At 40.2% G+C, this 20224-nt stretch overlaps 1 protein-coding gene across 4 annotated transcripts in view; it reads right to left on the minus strand.

The window, feature by feature from the left end:
- auts2a (activator of transcription and developmental regulator AUTS2 a) overlaps positions 1-20224 on the minus strand; it is a 1158583-nt gene that overhangs the window by 350968 nt on the left and 787391 nt on the right. For all 4 annotated transcript variants that reach the window (XM_078548599.1, XM_078548600.1, XM_078548601.1 and 1 more), the window contains exon 6: positions 12551-12580. In XM_078548599.1, coding sequence (XP_078404725.1) covers positions 12551-12580 — 30 coding nt within the window. The remainder of the gene's footprint in view (positions 1-12550; positions 12581-20224) is intronic.

The raw sequence follows: 20224 nt of genomic DNA on the forward strand, positions 1-20224 counted from the left end.
AGGCTATTCAAATGTTGGAGTCCTGAGTGGTGGAATAACCTGCCAGCAATTACTACTAAGGTAGCAAGTGTCCATTTGGGTGAGATTTTTGAGGACGCTAATGCCTTTAGAGCTACAGTCCACTTTGAGGAGGGTGGTAGAAGAGACGGAAAGGAAGTGGGAAGGGTAAAAGAATAATTTGTCTTGCTATGTACCTACAAAACAAGCAAAGAGTCTCACTAGACAGTTGACCAGGCAGCAAAGCCCCCTTTCATAAACTGATTCATGTTAGAATCCTGGGGTCAATCTGCTGTATTATTTAAGGACCTCAGTAAAGTAAATGTAATGTGAACCTGCACTAGGCAAATGCTTTCTGCTTTAATTTATCACTGTACTTACACCCTAAGGAGCTTTCTCTACATGAGATTCATTTATTTTTTCCTGGACATGATATATATATAAAAAACACACACCTCTTTTTACATTAATTTGAATCACAGATTCTTTCTTTCTGTTTGCCTCCAAACAATGTGAGGTTTATCTTCAAATACTGTTACCAACCACACACTTTGTTTATCTTCCATTGGGCATTGCTTTCACAAGGCTGGGATGGACACCAAATGGTAGAGCTCATCATGATAAGTACTATAGCAGACACTGTGCCACTGTGAGGTGTCAGCCAAGGAAGGAGGCATGCACCCCTTTCAGATGAGCACTTTTGTACTTATCACGGAACAGCAGCCATGAGTTTTCTTCTTCTGCTGTACAATCACATCAGGATTATGTGGTTTGTTTTGAAGGATTTTCTCAACCCAATTTACTAAAAGTTTGTTTCCTCTTCATTCTCTTCAGTGCTTTTTTATGTCGTCATCAAGAATTCCACCTGCCCGACCAGCAGAGAACTACTGATTACTACCCAGTCGGAGGCAGATGCCCTAGTTCTTTAAGCACAATATAAAAGCACTTCTGGTCTAGCTCACATGCCTTGCTGCAGCAAAGCCCATCGTTGTGGGTCCTATTGACACTCCTTATCGGGATAACAAATAGCTTTTTGTGACATTCACTGCGTTTATGCAGAAAAATATCACAGCCATCTGCAAACAATAACATACTCTAGCAGATGTGGAAAAGCATTGTGTGCTGTAATCTCAGTGTCCCTTTGTTTCCTCTCCGCTCATCTTCGATGCGTACGTGACTTCAAGCCTTCCCCATATCAGCCTGTGACAGACCTGAGAAGAACCATCTGGTGTGAACACCATCAGAACACAATACCTATCAACATGACATCACTCAGCAGTGATTGCTGTGGCCTCTACTAGACTGCAACACTCTGATACAAAGAATTAAAATGTTACTCTTTAATGTTAGAAAAAAGAGCAGTGAAGATTCAGGGGGATCTACTTTAGGCTTACAAAAGTCTGAAATGTTCTGAAAGTGTAAACAGTGAAAGATTAGCCAAACGGTCAAAAAATCAGTAACAAGAGGAAATGGATTTGGGATAATAACTGGGAGAAAGAAATATTCTCACACAGAAAGGAATTAAAAGCATTGAAAAGCTTCACTGAAAGTGTTTATTAAGGCAGAAATCATTACAACAGTTAAAAGGATAAGTATTTGCAAAGAAAACAAAACAAGTGGGGATAGCTCAGGGTTATGTGGTGAAATGAGATAGCTGCAATTGAAGAGCTAGTGCTCACAATGAACTGAATGGGCTTTCTCATTAACCTAGTTTCTATGATTCGATGAAAAGATGAGAATTTCTATTCTCATTGAAGTTACTGAACATAATAAAAGAGCAGTAGGACCATCAGGCAGCCCAGTAGAGTTCTTTTGAAAGCCAAATATATTTTGGTAATTTTACAAACTGTTCCATCACCGCTCCATTATCACCAAAACCCCATCACCGCTCCATTATCACCAAAACCCCATCACCGCTCCATTATCAACAAAACCCCATCTCCGCTCCATTATCAACAAAACCCCATCACCGCTCCATTATCAACAAAACCCCATCACCGCTCCATTATCAACAAAACCCCATCACCGCTCCATTATAACTAAAGCCCCATCACTGCTCCATTATCAACAAAACCCCATCACCGCTCCATTATAACTAAAGCCCCATCATTGCTCCATTATCAACAAAGCCCCATCATTGCTCCATAATCACCAAAACCCCATCACCACTCCATTATCACCAAAACCCCATCACCGCTCAATTATCAACAAAACCCCATCACTGCTCCATTATCAACAAAACCCCATCACCACTCCATTATAACTAAAGCCCCATCATTGCTCCATTATCAACAAAGCCCCATCACCGCTCCATTATTAACAAAACCCCATCACTGCTCCATTATCGACAAAACCTCATCACCGCTCCATTATAACTAAAGCCCCATCATTGCTCCATTATCACCAAAACCCCATCACCGCTCCATTATAACCAAAGCCCCATCATTGCTCCATTATCCCCAAAACCCCATCACTGCTCCATTATCACCAAAGCCCCATCATTGCTCCATTATCACCAAAACCTCATCACTGCTCCATTATCACCAAAGCCCCATCATTGCTCCATTATCACCAAAATCCCATCACCACTCCATTATCACCAAAGCCCCATCACTGCTACGTTATCACCAAAGCCCCATCATTGCTCCATTATCACCAAAACCCCATCACTGCTCCATTATCACCAAAGCCCCATCATTGCTCCATTATCACCAAAACCCCATCACCACTCCATTATCACCAAAGCCCCATCACTGCTACGTTATCACCAAAGCCCCATTCATTGCTCCATTATCACCAAAACCCCATCACTGCTCCATTATCACCAAAACCCCATCACCGCTCCATTATAACTAAAGCCCCATCATTGCTCCATTATTACCAAAACCCCATCACTGCTTCATTATCACCAAAACCTCATCACTGCTCCATTATCACCAAAACCTCATCACCGCTCCATTATAACTAAAGCCCCATCATTGCTCCATTATCACCAAAACCCCATCACCGCTCCATTATAACCAAAGCCCCATCATTGCTCCATTATCCCCAAAACCCCATCACTGCTCCATTATCACCAAAGCCCCATCATTGCTCCATTATCACCAAAACCCCATCACCACTCCATTATCACCAAAACCCCATCACTGCTCCGTTATCACCAAAGCCCCATTCATTGCTCCATTATCACCAAAACCCCATCATCGCTCCATTATCACCAAAACCCCATCACCGCTCCATTATAACCAAAGCCCTATCATTGCTCCATTAACACCAAAACCCCATCACTGCTCCATTATCACCAAAGCCCCATCATTGCTCCATTATCACCAAAACCCCATCACCACTCCATTATCACCAAAGCCCCATCACAGCTCCGTTATCACCAAAGCCCCATTCATTGCTCCATTATCACCAAAACCCCATCACCGCTCCATTATCACCAAAACCCCATCACCGCTCCATTATAACCAAAGCCCTATCATTGCTCCATTATCACCAAAACCCCATCACTGCTTCATTATCACCAAAACCTCATCACTGCTCCATTATCACCAAAACCCCATCACCGCTCCATTATCACCAAAACCCCATCACCGCTCCATTATCACCAAAACCCCATCACCGCTCCATTATCACCAAAACCCCATCACCGCTCCATTATCACCAAAACCCCATCACCGCTCCATTATCACCAAAACCCCATCATCGCTCCATTATCACTAAAACCCCATCACCACTCCATTATCACCAAAACCCCATCATCGCTCCATTATCACCAAAACCCCATCATCACTCGATTATCACCAAAACCCCATCACCACTCGATTATCACCAAAACCCCATCACCGCTCCGTTATCACCACATGCCCACTACCATTACATCATCCATCTACCCTACAATAGCGAGGGGGAGGAAACTGCTTTTCAGTTAAGGGATCCTTCCTTATGCCAAGTTCATTATCTCAACCATAGCATTGCTACAAAAAGAAAGAAATTAGCAAATTGAAAAGAAATTGCTACAAAGGCATTTACAAATGCAATTCCCTGGAGATGCAGTGGCATTTTTACAGCAGTCTGCGCTCATTTTTTTAAATTTAGATTAACATGAAGAGCACAATTCCTAACTGCCACAAATGGCACTTATTTGCAACATTTGCATCATTAACAGATCATTTAAATGACATGTCCACCTGAGTTTAACACAGCTAAAAGGTTCTGAGTAGAGCGTAAAGCGCTTTTCTCAATTTAGTATATGTGAGCATTGCAGAGAAAAAAACATGGTACAAAGGAGCAATCTAACAGTTCATATTAGTACAGTGAATCTGTCAAGACAGCTCATTGTTGGCATCGACTTCAGGTGATCTGTACAGGTGGTCTCCAATATAATTTCAAATTAGATTCAATAATTCATGAAATGGAATGTTGTTACACACTTAGTCACCACAGAGGGGCCTATAAAGTCAGAGTTTGGTGAAAGCTGTTGTGCATCTCATGTCTTGTTAATGGAAAACGTCAAAATTGAACCGCTTGAGTTACTGGTGCAATTTGCTCATCATAGGTACAATTAAACCCAGGCGAGGCAAATTTCTAGGCAGTCTGAACCTGTTAAAATCAGATTACAGTTCTTAGGTTGCTTCTGAAAAGTGGTTGCAATGAAAGGTTGGCTACTTTTTCAACATCGGTTAGCATCCCGCAGTGCTATGGGAGCAGCAGGTACACCCCACATAAAATCCATGCTGCAAAGACTGCCTATTGCTTCATGCAGATGCTGCAGGGAAGTCTGGACTTGATTTGGAAAAAATAGAATCAAAGCATCAAAGATGCCAAATTTGAAGACCACAGTTGCTCAGGGTAATGCAAGGTGTGTATGTGTGAGTATGTTTGCATGTATGTGGGTGGGTGGGTGTGCGTGTGTGTGGCTGGGATTTTAGTGGAATCAGTCTGAGTCGGAAGGCCTTTAAATATGATGGGCAGTGCCCGATTCCTGGAATCCCCACCCCCATTTCTGTTGATAGCAACTTTTGCTGGCACGGGATAAGAGTGCAGGTAGCTGGCCTGCACACAGCACTCCCACCCTTGCAGCCTCAACTGCCCAGGTGGACTTTTCAAACACCCCACAATTTTAATAGAGCTGGGCCTGTTTTGTTAGTAGACGTGGCTCATGCTGCTTCAGAGGAGTCGTGAACCAAGGGGTACCCTTAGTCTAGAGTCGGGAACCAAAAAAAAACAGCTATTCTACATCCCCTTTAAAATACATCGCCCCTTCTTACCTCCTCATAAAGCTGTCAATCAATCACAGCCACTCATAGTATCAATGACAAAAAGCCTTAATCCACTTCACACTTCTTAATCTTGTGTAAATAAACAGGCATTGCAGGAACCCTTCAAAGAAAGATCAGGTTATTCCAAGGTAATTAAGGTTTCAATCAAACAAAGTTAGCACTCCTCTTCAAACTGTGTCAATATTACAGGCCTGAGTCCATTAGCCATTCGTCAAGCTCAACCAAGCATTCATAATGAGGCCAACGAGAAATAAAGCAAATATTTGGCCATCAGTTCAGCCTGCTTCTGTTGATATAGTTGCCAGATGGGTTCGGTACCTTCCAGTGGATACTGGAAGAGTGGGAATGGAGGATGCAAGGGGGCATTAAAGGGGTGTGGCATATATGAGGGTGCTCAATGAGAGCATGGGAGATATATGGGGCAAGGGGGAATCAGAGGGCATGGAGGGGGCATGGGGGCAAGAGAGGCATGGGGGCATGGAGAAGATTTGGGGATAAAGGGGTGAGAACTAAAGGACCTAACAGTCCTGATTACAACTGGAATGATGCCCCAATAAACAGGCTTTCTAGTCTGCAGACCTCACCATTTATCCACCTCCATTGCTGCTGCAGGCCCATCTCCAGCCCATCCTCGCCTTCCCGACATGAAAACAGGACAGGCGGGCTCCTCCAAAATAGAAACAGGATCGTGGTGTAGGGAAAATTCCCGACTCCCAATACCTGTCTCCTTGACGAAAATCCGGCCCAGTGTGCTTGCGTGCGTGTACAGCCGTGTTTTGTGTAAATGTACCCAGTGTTTACTGGCAATACAAATGTGAAACACCTATCATAAGTTTGAACATGTGACCCACGCCCTCGGTAGTACAGTTGTGCAAACAAGATAGAAAAAGCATTCAACATTTCATATTCAACACTAAATTATATCACTGTACTTCAAGCCTAATCATAATCTTTACAGGCAATAAGAACCAGAAATTTCCTGCATTGAAAACTAGCAGGAGCTAAACAACTACCTTCAAACCTACAAAACAGTTGGTTCTTGAGAAAAGTCCTAGAATAGTTACACAAACAGTAACATGGGACAGGAATTGTCAGAACTGTTCCTGAACCCTGTACAATATTCCTTAATTTTTATAGCAGGTGAAGAAATAGTGGGCTATTACTGATGCCTGCAGTTTATTATGTTGCTTTATAGTTTTATTGACATGGAGACACTCTCTTCCCCAAGTGCATGGAAACTCTTCCCCTTCAGTTCATTCTGGCACTCTCCCTCAATCTATGCTGCTCATCTCTCTCCCCAGATTCTCACTCAGATTTTAGTTGCTTCCACTCCCAGTTCAGGGTGTTAATTTCTTTCTGCTTCTCCCATTCTGGCTCCTACTGAGTTCCAGGGACTAAGCTCTGCCGCACACTGTGGGCAGGAATAGTATTTATAGACTGGGGGTGGGATTTTACAGTCCCGCCGAAGTCAATGGATGTTAGAATGACTTGCTGCATTTTACGGCCTCACCCAAGCCATAAAATTCTGCCTTAGGTGTTCTCCATTCACAGGATGCATAAGCCTTTGATCCTGGTGTAAAGCAACAGTGACTGGTGAAAAGGACTAGTTCAGCGTCAAGGACCAGGGCCAATCATATCATCTCATCGGCAACCTCACTGGAGTGTGGGTAATTTGAATCTACACTATTGTATACAAGGGGACATCAAGTTTGAAATGCTGGTTGTCTACTTAATATGTTTGATGTATATATGTGCATCCCTGTTTATTAGCATTTTTCTCAACATATGCAACAAATGTCACATATATGTTGAATATTTACTTCCTACTCTAACTTAATGTACGCTACACTGTAACACAGAACCATTTACATTCAGGCCCAACTGTCTCATCCTCAATACCAACAGAACTCTAAGAAAGAAGTGGCCAATGGAGAGTAAGAATGGCTTGTATGTACCAAGACGACAAGAAGAATGGGCTCATCTAGCTTGGCTTTTATCTATCTCTTGTGTCTTTCCACCATGATTCCATTGTAACAATGCCAATATCACCTATGTTCCTGCACTGCCGCTGGGTCAAAATCCTGGAACTTCCTTCCTTAACAGCACTGAGCATGTTCTACAACACTAGGACTGCAGCAGTTCAAGAAGGGGGCTCACCTTCTCAAGGGCAAGTAAGGATGAGCAATAAATGCTGGCATAGCCAGCCACATCCCATGAAAGAATAAAAAAAATCTCCTGGGTTCCCTCATGCCTCCATGGCCCATGCACCTTCCACCTCTCTAAAAGTCACCAGCATGGTAGCAAGGTTTAACGCGAGTGGCAGTAATGAAGCCTGCTGGTCAGAAGAAAGGCAGTCAAGCCAGAGAGAGAAAGAGAGAGAGAGAGAGAGCGCGCGAGAGGGAGAGAGAGACAAGACAAAACAACATCAGAATTATTTGAAATGGCTGAGTTTATGCAGAACACAGGACACTGGGATGTTGAAGTGGCAGCCTTTAGGCAGCAGGGGGATGTTGTCAGAGAGTCCTGACTAGTGGACACTGACTGTCTACATGAGATGGGGGTGGTTGCAATGTCTCCAGGCATGGTTTGCCTGGATTTAGTTTCTCATTTTTCATAATATAAAACTAGATAAGGGCAGCTGGTCCAAGGGTAATTACGCATAAGAGCATCTTTGACTATATAAGGATTGATTTTATAAATCCTGGTATCAGCGGGACTTGCAGGATTTTCCATCCATTCAATGGAGGCTTGACAGCTCTGATTGGATGTATTCCACGAGGCTGTATCACATGACCTCCAATTGCCTCACCCGGTCAAACAGCCTTTTCTTCCATCTGTAACTAAAGCAAAACATTCAATGGAAAATAAATATTGGTTGGGATTTTCTGGCCCTGACACCAGCGGGCATCATAGCAGGCGGGTCGGGAAAATTTGGAGAGCCTTTAAAAGTCAACAGCTCTCCAAATTTTCCTGTCCTGCCTGCAACAATGCCCACTGGTGTCGTGGCCAGAAAATCCTGCCCATATTTTGAATTTCTTGCTGATTTTTTTTCCTCCTGGGTTGCTAACAGCAATGTCCAGGGAAATTAGTTTTTAAATCTTGGGGCCTCCAGGAAACTCCTGGAGGATTGGCAACCCTAATCCGATGGTCTGCGCTGAACTTTCATGCCTAAAATTTTCAAAGTGTGCTCCGGGTGAATGAAGCTCTGCAATATAAGCACAAATTCATAAAACACTTACTCTGTACAATATTATCAGCCCATGTGCCAACAAGTTAATTAAAACCTCTAATAAATCCTAGTGTATTTTGCAGATAACTTGCTACTACTGCTGCATTCTCTATTTTTCAGTTCAGACCCTATTAAATTCGACAGATTCCTGGCTGCCCAACACATTCCACATATTACTTTCCATTCCTGCCACATTATATCGATTCTCAGTTGACAGCTTTCCATAGATTACACACTATCCCTGATGGATTCTGCTTATTCTTTGCAAGCCCACCCTCTAAGCACAGATTCCAGGCAGCCCACGTTGTGTTCTACTCATTCTAATATTTTTATTCCTATCAACTACATGCTGCATCCTGCACACTATTAGCAGAATCTGTTGCATCCCACAGATTCCAGGACGGTCCACATGGCATCACACCCAGCCCATGCTCAATCCTGCACATTCCTGGTCAGCCCTTACTCAATCCTGCAAAGTCCTGGTCAGTCCATGCTGAATCCTGGACATGCCTGGTCAGCCCATACTGCATGCTGCACATTTCTGATCAGCTCATCTTGTATCCTGTACATTCCAAGTCAGTCCATGCTACATCCCTCCGATTCCTGGTCAATCATGCTGCCTCCCACAAATTTTTCCATAGCAGATTCTGCATTCTATAGATTGCTTGCCATTCTATACAGCATTCCACAGGTTCCTAACTTGTAAAACTGTATTCCGCAGATTCCAGGCAAACTCATTATCAAACAACCGAAGAGGGCACTCAGTACAGCACATAACTCCATCATGTTGTCTTAACATTATTATAATTATGCAACTCTTCCTTGAAGCTTTTGCCTGTCTGGCTGATGCTCTGCAACTACAAAGCTGAAAAAAGAAATCTTTTCACTAAGAGCATAAGTCTCACTGAGAAGGCTTCAGGCCAATCCACATTCAACAACCTGATCTGAAATCTCTGCTCACATTTTGACAGCTGTGACAAATTCCATCACAACAGCTGAAACAATCCTCAACATTATAAAATAATCAACAACATTCTAACTAAAACAACCAACAACATTTTAAAAAAAAAGTCAATTTGCCCTATCTCCCAATATTAATGGATTCTTTAAAATAATTCCAGGATCCGGATCCACACCTTCGCCAAAAACTAATCAGCTCTTCCTTGGGCCATACCCTATTTGTGTGACAACATTTATTGTCCATTCCTAATTGCCCTTGAGAACTGAGTGGCTTGCGAGATCATTTCAGAGGGCATTTACATGAGGTCACATGTAGGCCAGGTCAGGTAAGGATGGCATATTTCCTTTCCTAAAGGACATTAGTGAACCAGATAGGTTTTTATGACAATTGACAATGGTTTAATGGTCATCATTAGGCTTTTAATTCCAGATTTTTTATTGAATTCAAATTTCACCATCTGCCATGGTAGGATTCAAACCCAGGTCCCCAGTGCATTACCCTGGGTATCTGGAGTACAAGTCCAGTGACAATGCCACTACACCACCACTTCCCGTCACCGTGGCAGAGTTAAGGAGCAATTGCTTCAATATATTGAACTAACTTTCTACAGAACAAATAATGAACATCCTTCCACTCTGGTCTTCACTTGTATGGATCAGAAGGTAATATTTGATTTTGGGAAATTGCTGTTAACTCTGAACTTTTGCATGAGGGCTCTCTGTATGTACTGAAGTAAGTAACAGCAGCTCAAGGTAAAAATTATATTTTTAAAATCTTGATTTCTCCCTCTGCTGAAACCAGTGACTAAAGTTTGGGAATGGTCCCATGGGCACCAGACAGCAACGATATCTCATCCAAGTGGCCATTCATGTGTAAACTAAGAGACTGAGTGCCAGCAAACTAATTAGTAGTAAGGGTCATCACAATGAAGGCTGATGGTTTGATTCAATGACAGCACTTTCCTGGTAATTAGGAATGGGAACACAGACTGATTCTTCCTTTCACTGGAGATGGTCTGTAGTGCCTCTACTGCGAGGCCAGCAAAGATCAGCCAACTCAGCACAGAGTAAGAATCAAACACAGGAGCTACTGGCCTCTATACTTTAGCTTCACACCTACATTAATTGAGCTTTTTGGGATGGTGATAAAATATTAATTTTAATCGCCTGTTACTGTTCCCCAACACAGGATAGCATAGTGCATGATTAGTCCTAGGAAAGGGAGGCTGTTTCCCCGATAGGCTACAGTTTAAAATTCATGTCGCAGTGCTCTATGCAATTAGCTTTAACTTCAGATCAACATTTTACCACCCTGGTCTTGCAACTAAATGACTCATTAATTCCCTGGCCACCTTGCATTTTGGGAACTACTTTTACTGTGTTCTTCAGGCTTCTAATAATCTGGTGGCAACAAAAAATTAACAATAACTTCGGTTAAAAAGAAGTTTACATTCAGGCATCATTCAGATTGCTCAAACTCTGCACAGAACAGCCAACTTGCAGTCCAACCTATTTCTCCAGGCTGGTTCTAACCAGTTAGGCTTAATTCCATACATGATTTTGTTCCTCAATGAAGTACTTAAATGATGAAATTTGTATCTACTTCAGTGCCTGCAGTGTAGGAATGTTGTATTGATTTGCAATTTTAATATAATTTTAATTCAACATTATCCTTCCTTTGATCCACCATCCACCCGTTACCTGCTGAATTTGTTTGTCTATTTTTGTCACTACATGATTGTTACAGGTCTGCGCATTTTTAACCTGAATACTTAGTCTATATATGCAAATCACACTGAATTCAGCTTTTGGGCTGCGAATGCGTTTCTTAAATAAAATGCCATTATTATTATAATTGAAACATTCAGGGATATCTGCAAATTCTCATACTCTCAAACCTGCGTAATTATAGGAGCCAGAGAACAACTCTTGAAATTAAATGCAAACAAGTTCTCAAAGGCACTATGAGTCCCAGAATTTGTCTCTGAACTGGGCAAGACTGGAAAAGTTAAGTCCAATTCAAATAGAACTTTGTTAAGTGCAGGTTCACTAGTAAGTCACTTTATTGTGGAAGAGAGACATGTATCCCAAAAAGTCAATACCGTTTCATCCAAAAATAAGTGATTAATGGCATTCAGACAGATAGCAATGTACTTTTGTTTTATCAAATGTATCAAATGATAGGCCAGGAGAAGTTAAGTGGTTTTAATGTAAAAATGCGCAGCATGATAGCAGAACAGAATGCAGTTATCTAATTGGACATTCTCGTTAAGCAAACTCACGGTGGCCATCAATGCTTTCACCACGGAAACAAGTAGCACAGACAAGGTGGTGGTAATCTCAATGTATCTAGGCCTACAGCCGTATACAGTTGAAAATCAATTCAGCACCTAATCCCCAAACTCATTTAGATAGCTGCACAAAATGCAATTATTATTAAATGAACAGGATTTCACAATCCCCAAACATCCCTGATTCAAATTAATTGCAAGCAATGTGATAAGTATGAGCAATTTTCACCTTGCTTGACTTCAAATGATAATTATGATTATTTTTGCGAACATTATCCCAGGATATAATCCCCAGCCTCATTGATTACTTATTTCCAAACATGACTTTTACTTATTTCTATAATACTTCATTCATAGCGGCATAGGTATGATTAGCCAAGCCCAATGGAACTTCACCATCGCGTGCAAATCATGTGTTGTGTGTGGATTTGAACCATACATGTTGCTGCATTCCCATTAAAGATCAGCCGACAGTGAACCCACCGCAAACGATTTCTCTTCTGAAGCTGCCAGGCAACAACCAATCAATTCTGAAAGTTGCACACTCTCTCACTGAATTCGCACAATAATCCAAGAGCGTATGGAGGTTTTGTGGCTGCACTTTCTCTAAATCAAATAATATAAATTTAATCTCAAAACATTTTTGAAAAAACAAAGAAAATCCACTTCTGGTTTCCAATATAACTACCTTTCTTTTAAATGAAATTTTGTGTGTAATCTTCCAAAAAAAAATATACTGACATAAATAATTACATGGATTGTCAGATACTGAGAAAAAATAATCTTACCTTCTCATCTGGATCACTTTCACTGTCACACTGAAACAAAAGGGGAAAAAGACATTAGGAGAAATTGATAAAGAGTTGGAGCACTGACTCAATGAAAGTTAATAAACATTATGGTGTTTTTCTTTCTTTCAAGGTCCAGCTGGAACACTGCAATTTGACAGAAGAAACAACTAACTCTGAAGTTATACCATTATTAATGAACACTAATCAGAAGTGATTAAAAATAACACATTCACAAAGTGTCAACAGAGCACATCATAAAGCTGCCAGAAGCTAATGAATTTCAACAACATTATTGGGCAAGGTGGGCCAGAACTTCATTAGTTGTTTCTTTGTGGGAATTTTAGGTGTGAATCTGCTGAACGTTAAGCGTTTTCTCTTTCACAAAACAACTTAAAATTGCAATCAAGCGCACTTTATATAATTGTTATATTAACGAAAAATAATGATATTTCAATGCGACCATGAAATCTGTTCCAAAGCAGAAATGCCTCACACTGACTGTCCCTTTGAAATGAGAATGAATTGAATGAAATTTAAGTGGACTTAAAGAAATCAATCCCCCAACCCCACCTCAATCTTGGTAAGAATTGTCCAGCTTCTGTGAGTAAACTGAGAAATTCCCTTAAAATCTGAGCCACTCAGAACAGAATCATTTCACAGGGCTGAATAGAGTGGCTCTTGTCAATATTCAAAAAAGAGCAGGGGAAGGGAGGTTGGGGGAAAGGGAAAGGGAAAAGTCTATCCTACTCTCAGACCACAGTAGACAGGGGAGAAATTCTCCACAACTTTTTTCCATAGCTGCCAGTTCTTCCTACTAGTTATTAAAACATATTTGTTCATGGAAAAGAAAAGTAAGATTTCCAAACCCCACAATGGGTGGAATTTTACAGCCCCTCCCACCGGCGCAATCCACTATTCCTGCCCGAGTCAATGGAGCTTTGAACGGCTCGTCACATTTTACAACCGCTCTATGACGGGACCGTAAAATTTCCCCCATTAAGTAATTTGAGTGGTCAGTTTGGTCCACCAGCATTTTTCAAATATTAATTTAGGTGGTTGAAGGATAAATAATTCAGAAATTACTACCACCAAACTGAAAAAGATGCATTCTTAGAATTTTTTTGTTATACATAATTCTGGTAATGAAACTCTAATTCATTTAAGAATAATACCTTAAGGTGTTGATATGCAAAGATTCCATTATTGATAATTCTCACTGACTGAAATTACATGAAGTTAAGAAAAATGAAGAATATAGAGCCAAAGAACTTTGCTTTAAAGAAATATCACAACCCTGGTTTTAAAAAATATGGCAAAAAAAAATGCCAAATATCGATTCCCTCTTGGCTTTGCATTGTTGAAATAGATTAACTATGGCTGCATTACAGGAAACATGGCCACGGCATTATAAAACCTGTATGATGCATTGGCTTATTACTTCTGACAGAAATGAATCGTTTATAAAGGTTAGTTGTGCATACAAAGTGAGAATTTAGATTCAGCTCAGCTTGTGCACTGTGGCCTGGGTGTGGAATGATTAGCTGCTGTAATAAATTAACATTTTCAAGTAAACATTGCAGATGTAAATTATTGGAGCAAATGAAGGATCTTTCCCCACAAGCAGAAAGGTCTGCGTATAGGGAAGGCCAGTGGCACATTTATGAGGCAAGTCCAATTGACTTTTTAATTAAGTTGTTTATTGAGTTAATGGAGATATACACAGCACAAGATGCATTATAGATTGTTGTTCATAACAGGGGCTGTATACCTAAAGACACCACATAGTAATCAGAAGTCACATTTCTGTTTTGATCATTGTGGGTATTAGATGTGGTAGGTCTGGATTTACAGACAATGCTGGAGGCAAGGCTGATTGTATAATATTCAATAAAAGGTAGAAATTACTAACTATGTCCAAACAGACTCAGCAGGAGGCTCTACATAGAACTATCCCTTTCCATGCTGTTGTCATGTGACTTACATCACTGATGATGTAGACTATATATATATATATATATATGTATTTAACATTAACTCTTTATACTAAAACATTATTCCCACAGAAACGACACAAGATATTATGACATACTGATTTGCAACGTGCCAATAACCATAAAGTGCATACCATCCTTTGAAGGAATCCAGCTATTAATAGTTATAAAATTAAAAAGAGTGATTCTCCTATGAAGTATTGATTAAAATTAAAGAGCAGAAGTTTAAAAGGTTTAAAAGTTTATAAACATGTCTGGGCATAATTGTGCACTCAAAGACACCAACATCCTGTAGCATAGGATATGGCATATCTCTTACCACAAGGCAGACCCAAAAAAAACAGGAACTGGCCTCTACAAGCAAGACATTGATAAATTGTAAGATACCACAATCTAACAATGGATAACCTTAAGGTTGGCCCTAAATAACCTGTTCGCTGAATTCTGGAAACTGGGTGTAGTGACCACTAACTGCACCTCTCAATATCCTGTTTATTTGAAGGATGTGGACTAAAATGAAGGATGTTGACAAAAGCAAAGGATGTTGTCCAGCACGAGTACACAACATGCTTCCTGCTGGTTTGGTTCTTTTATGGTATAAATACTGAAACCACACAGGAGGATTTTTAGATTCATTAGATTCACTCCAGCATCTCTCACAGTAAAGGCATAACTGTTGTAGTGCAGTAATGATAGTTCTCCCCTTAATTGGGATAGAGATATCTTGCTACACGCTGTAGCTTTCTATTCTGGGATTTAAGGTAAATACTACTTTAAATATTGATGGATTTCTTACACGTCTCTCTGTAACATTAATAAAACTTGGATTCTCTATTAGAAACAAGATTATACTTTCTTTTCCTAGGGTTATCAATTTTGCAATTACCATCAAAAGTTAATTGTTCGGTTCTTTAATAAACTTTTATATAATTTAGGAAGTATATTGTCTCAGATAATCTTCTGAATCCAAACTCGACAACCCATCTCTGTACACTCTTCAGTGGAGACGCATATTGTTAAGGAGAGATGCCCACACCTTGTAATATCTGGTTCTTACAATATAGCTAAAATTTTTGTTAAAAAGGCGACCTAGAGGATGGTAATATTCTCTGGTGGTTCCTTTCCTTTGGGGGGGATCAGTTAGATCAAGTTCTTCAGACCCATTTAAGAGTCTGCGGGGTCTGTTTTTCTCAACCTTAAGCAAGAGTGATCATCCAAGGAGTACACCTGATCCGGAATAGTCCCAAAAGGGGTTTGGATTATAATTCACTTCAAGCCATTACCTTAGTTGGAAAATGCAAGGAGTGTTTAGTGGATCATATAACGGTCTTCCCATTCTAATAATGAAAATCAAAGGGTAAACCAGGTTTGATAGGTGAGCAAATACATAAATAATCAATCTCCTTAACATCCCTTGTATCAGTATACAATTATTTTAGGACATAATAGTTTTCCACAGGCAAGTAATTTGCAGAACCTAAATATGCACGGATAAACCTTATTTTACAAGACTGGCCCTGTGTGGAAAACATCATTGTGTGATATTTAGTAATGGTCAGTGATGCAAACTCAAACTTCAATTAACAGAGGAACACAAATTGATGAGGGTGCAGTTGGAATCTTCCAGTTTTTTAAAGGCTATATATTGAGAAAATCTAACTACAAATATAGCATAAATGTAGACTTACGTGAGTTAAGATCAGAGACTCTGCTGAATTATGTTGTACAGATTTCACTTGCTGCAATAAAGCTAATGATTTTTTTTTGTGCTAGGATGTTTCTGTTTTGTTCCAATGCTTTTGCCTGGCAGTGACATGAAGTGATCAACTAAGTGCAGCAGGTGGGTATCATTTCTGGGTCAATTATTATTTTCAGTGCATAATAATAATTCAGAGGAAAGGATTGGAACAACACCCTCCAAGTTTACCAATGGCACTAAATTGGATAGGATTGTAAATTGTGGACAAGAAGTGAGCCAGTTGGAGAGAGATCTGGATAGATGAAAAATTGTCTAAAAATGGGAAGATAGTATTTAATGTAAAGAAGTTCAAAGTCAAGGAACCAGGGAGGGGAATTTTAAAAATGGGAACACAAAATAAGTGCTGTTAGGCTACAACAAAGGATAGAAATTTGCAAATTGTAGTGGAAAACACTCTTAAGTTGTCACCACAATGTGTAGCCATGGTAAAATGGGAAACATTAAGCATAGGAGACATTCCTCACCATATACGGCACATGTCTAGACATATCTGATGATGCATCATGGATACCTTGCTCTCAGAGTTTCTTTGACTTCCTTAGGAGGGAATGTATTTACTTCTCTTCTCTTGCCTCTATGAGGAGTTGGGTTTGCAAATGATTGGGGAAGATGTTACATTACGTTACAACATTTAACAGCAAGGGTGAGTGTGCAATAGGCCTTTTAGTCTTTGTTTAGTTTCCTTTTCACTTGACTGCAATACTTATCAAGCAAATAGGGAAGTAAAGACTCTATCACAATAAAACTTTCAAGGTAACTATTAATATATTAATATTTCCTAAATTAATGAACTCATAATTACATTGCATTGATAGTAATTAATAGGTGTTAATTAAACACTAAAATGTGTCACGAAGCATTGTAAAAAAAAAGACTGTTATTGTATTAATTTGGCGAAGTTTTCTTCTGACCCCAACTCAGGCCAAATTTTTCAGTATTTGCATGAAAGAGCGCAGGCCCCAGCTCAAGGAATTCCCCCCCCACCCCAACCCGCATAGGGAGCATCACACTGGGTGCGCCTTAATTGGCCCGCCCACGTAAAATGGCAGCGCGGACCCAATCAGGGGCACCAATCGGGCTCACGCCCACTCCCGCACAGCCCCCCCCCCCACCCTAACGGGGGGAAATTCTGCCCTATGGTTCTATATTCTGATGTAAGACTACGTTCATTCAGGTATCATTTATTTTGAGAAATTAGGGCAAACTATCATTGACCTTTTGGAACAATAAAGCATTTGGTGGCAATTATAATTAATCACATTTAAAATACAAAGTAACAGGTCAAAACATTTCCTATTGGTTGAACATTTTTTCTTTTGTCAATTTTCTCTGCCATCCTCCCTTGCTCTGTATTCACAAAGGTGTTGACTCCTTGGGCCTGTGGATCTCAGTGGGCACCTCACCCAAGTAGTCAACCTTCCAGTGAGAGTCTTGACCACAAGTGTTGTCAGGTTGTTTGACTGTGATGCTGTGATGGATACATGATCGAGAGTCCAATTCTGTCCTCCCTGACTTCTAGACTAATGCACTTTTAGCAGGGAAGCTTGCTGAGTAGTGATCAGGCGGAGGGGGGGGTGAAATTGGATGATTTTCCCCCTCCCTAATCTGGAGACACTAAAATCAATTGGAATGTGCCTTCCACAAAGAGACAATTTAGCACAGACTAGAAGATTAACCCAGAATTGTTAAATGAACAATGTTAACTATTCTTAAAATAAAAAAGCATGATGAAAATGCAGACATTATATTTTTAATTTTATATGATGATTGATAGATAATCTGGTTATTAACTACAGTAAAACTATCCAATGTGGCCAAGAAGCTACCAGTAACCCAATCAATTACCAGATTGAAAATGTTATAAAGTGCCAAACGATTCAATTTCTTGACATTTATTGCCTGTCACTCATTGTTATATTCATTGTAAATCTGTAATTTGCCCTCTTGCAAATTCTGAACAGCAGCTTCAGCCCACCAGGCTGACTTCTTGTTGCTAAACCAAATTTTTATGATTGGTTCAAAGCCTGCAACAGCTTCATTTCCAGAACGACGCACCCAGCCAATAAGCAGGTTCTGTTAGTGGCCGTTCTGTAAGCAGGCTGTAAACCAAACATATGCTTTCCTTGCAGCCAACAGAAGATTGACAGGCTGTGAGTTGGCCACCATCATCACACTCGGCTCCTGACAAAGCTTCTGCTGCTTTGGAGACTTTGTAGGCTCAGAGGTACCAGCTCAATTTCTGGCACAGAAGCTCTCTGCTGACCTGCGGCCAGCTCACCAGGAGCATACCATTGAATTTACAATTCTGTCCCCTCAAGAGCTCAATGCGCCATTGCTTGGCAGAGATGGATGATCTCCAGCAGCACATAAATTATGTAAAGGCAATAAAATGAATTGTGCAAAACAGTTCAAACAGTTGCAAGTCTGGGACCCAAGTGCGTTTTATAGACAGGAGCTGTACTTAACGAGATAATGTCTTTTTAACTGACTCATATAGTCTTAACTGATACAATATTCTTCTCTTATCCATCTTACTTTTGGCATACAGATCAATATGTTCTGTATGTACATTTGTTTGCACTAGGTATCTTCACATTGCAAATATTAATTGCCCCAATCTATCAAACATATATATTTTCAGAATGACATAATTTTTATGAATGAACTTCATGGAGCAAGTTCATTCATGGAGCAGGCATGAGCCAATCATTACCTTGCCAGAGATTTGGATCAGTAATCTGTCAACATGCATTGCCAGAATACCATTCTTCAGTAAACACAAATAACAATTGCAAATTAAATATCCACTCATTTTCAAAAGTGCAGTCACATTTGAGCATGCCCAAATTCTGCCTCTACTCTTTCTACATAGAAAAAAAGATAAATTTCCAATCCAGGATGCTCAGAAATTTGTTAAGTACTGAGCTACCTTCATTGTCTTACTATTACAACATTATGCTGTGAAAAGTGTACTGTAAAAATCTCCACCACTGTCCACATTTACAGGATTCTTATCCTCTCCTCCTAGTTTTATAAAGCCCAGGGCTGTTTGAGTGAAAACATCTAAGTCTTGCCCTTGAATGAGAAAAAAAGATTCTTACATACAGTAATATGAAGGTATTTCTCACCAATTTTTCTGTCAAAGGTAACAATTGAATTGTTTCTCTATTTCTCCACTGGAGGACTGTGAATTGAACTCCAAGCAAAGGAAGTGGAGGGGAGATCAGCAGTAATGGCTCAGGGCCACGTATGACTTCAATGAAAATCTTTACATTTCTGGGTTTGGCCAATTCAAAGTGGATGCAAACACATTTTCTGTTCCTCCTCCTTTATCAGCTTCAAATTTCCCGCAAGGATGAAGGTGGTAAGGCAGAGGGGTTTAATGAGGGAATCCCAGAAGACAGTGGCAAAGTTTTTTTCCAAGCTTGAGCTTGCTTCCTTATTGTCATTTTAATCAATCGTGCTTATAATTGTGTTATTCGTGGCCTAACAATGCCAGAAGAGCATGCAGGAAGTGCCACAGATGCTGTGCAATAGAACACAATCTATGAATAGTAAATTGTTATAGTAGCTGAATGACAGTTTTGCAAAGCTTATGCTCAATTTATTTTTTGTTAAAAACCGTGGAATGATATGCACCTTTCATACAATTTACTTTGTCAGTATTGCTGTCTGCACAGACACAACAAATGGCAACCTGTCTTCCCAAATAGCTTTTCACAGAATAGCGCCGATTGAAATGTCTCATTCATGTAATTTCATAGAAAGTGCATTTTTATTCTTTAAAGCAAACTGCACTTTTTTAAACAGGAAAATCTCTTCAATGGTGTTGTGATCCATTAAAAATGGGCCATTCTCTTCCTTTTGTGCCAAATTGCTTTGATTGCCTCCACGCAAGCACACAGAAATGACTTCCCTGAC

This window comes from Cetorhinus maximus, chromosome 9 (assembly GCF_964194155.1).
Source record: "Cetorhinus maximus chromosome 9, sCetMax3.hap1.1, whole genome shotgun sequence".
Lineage (NCBI taxonomy): Eukaryota > Metazoa > Chordata > Chondrichthyes > Lamniformes > Cetorhinidae > Cetorhinus > Cetorhinus maximus.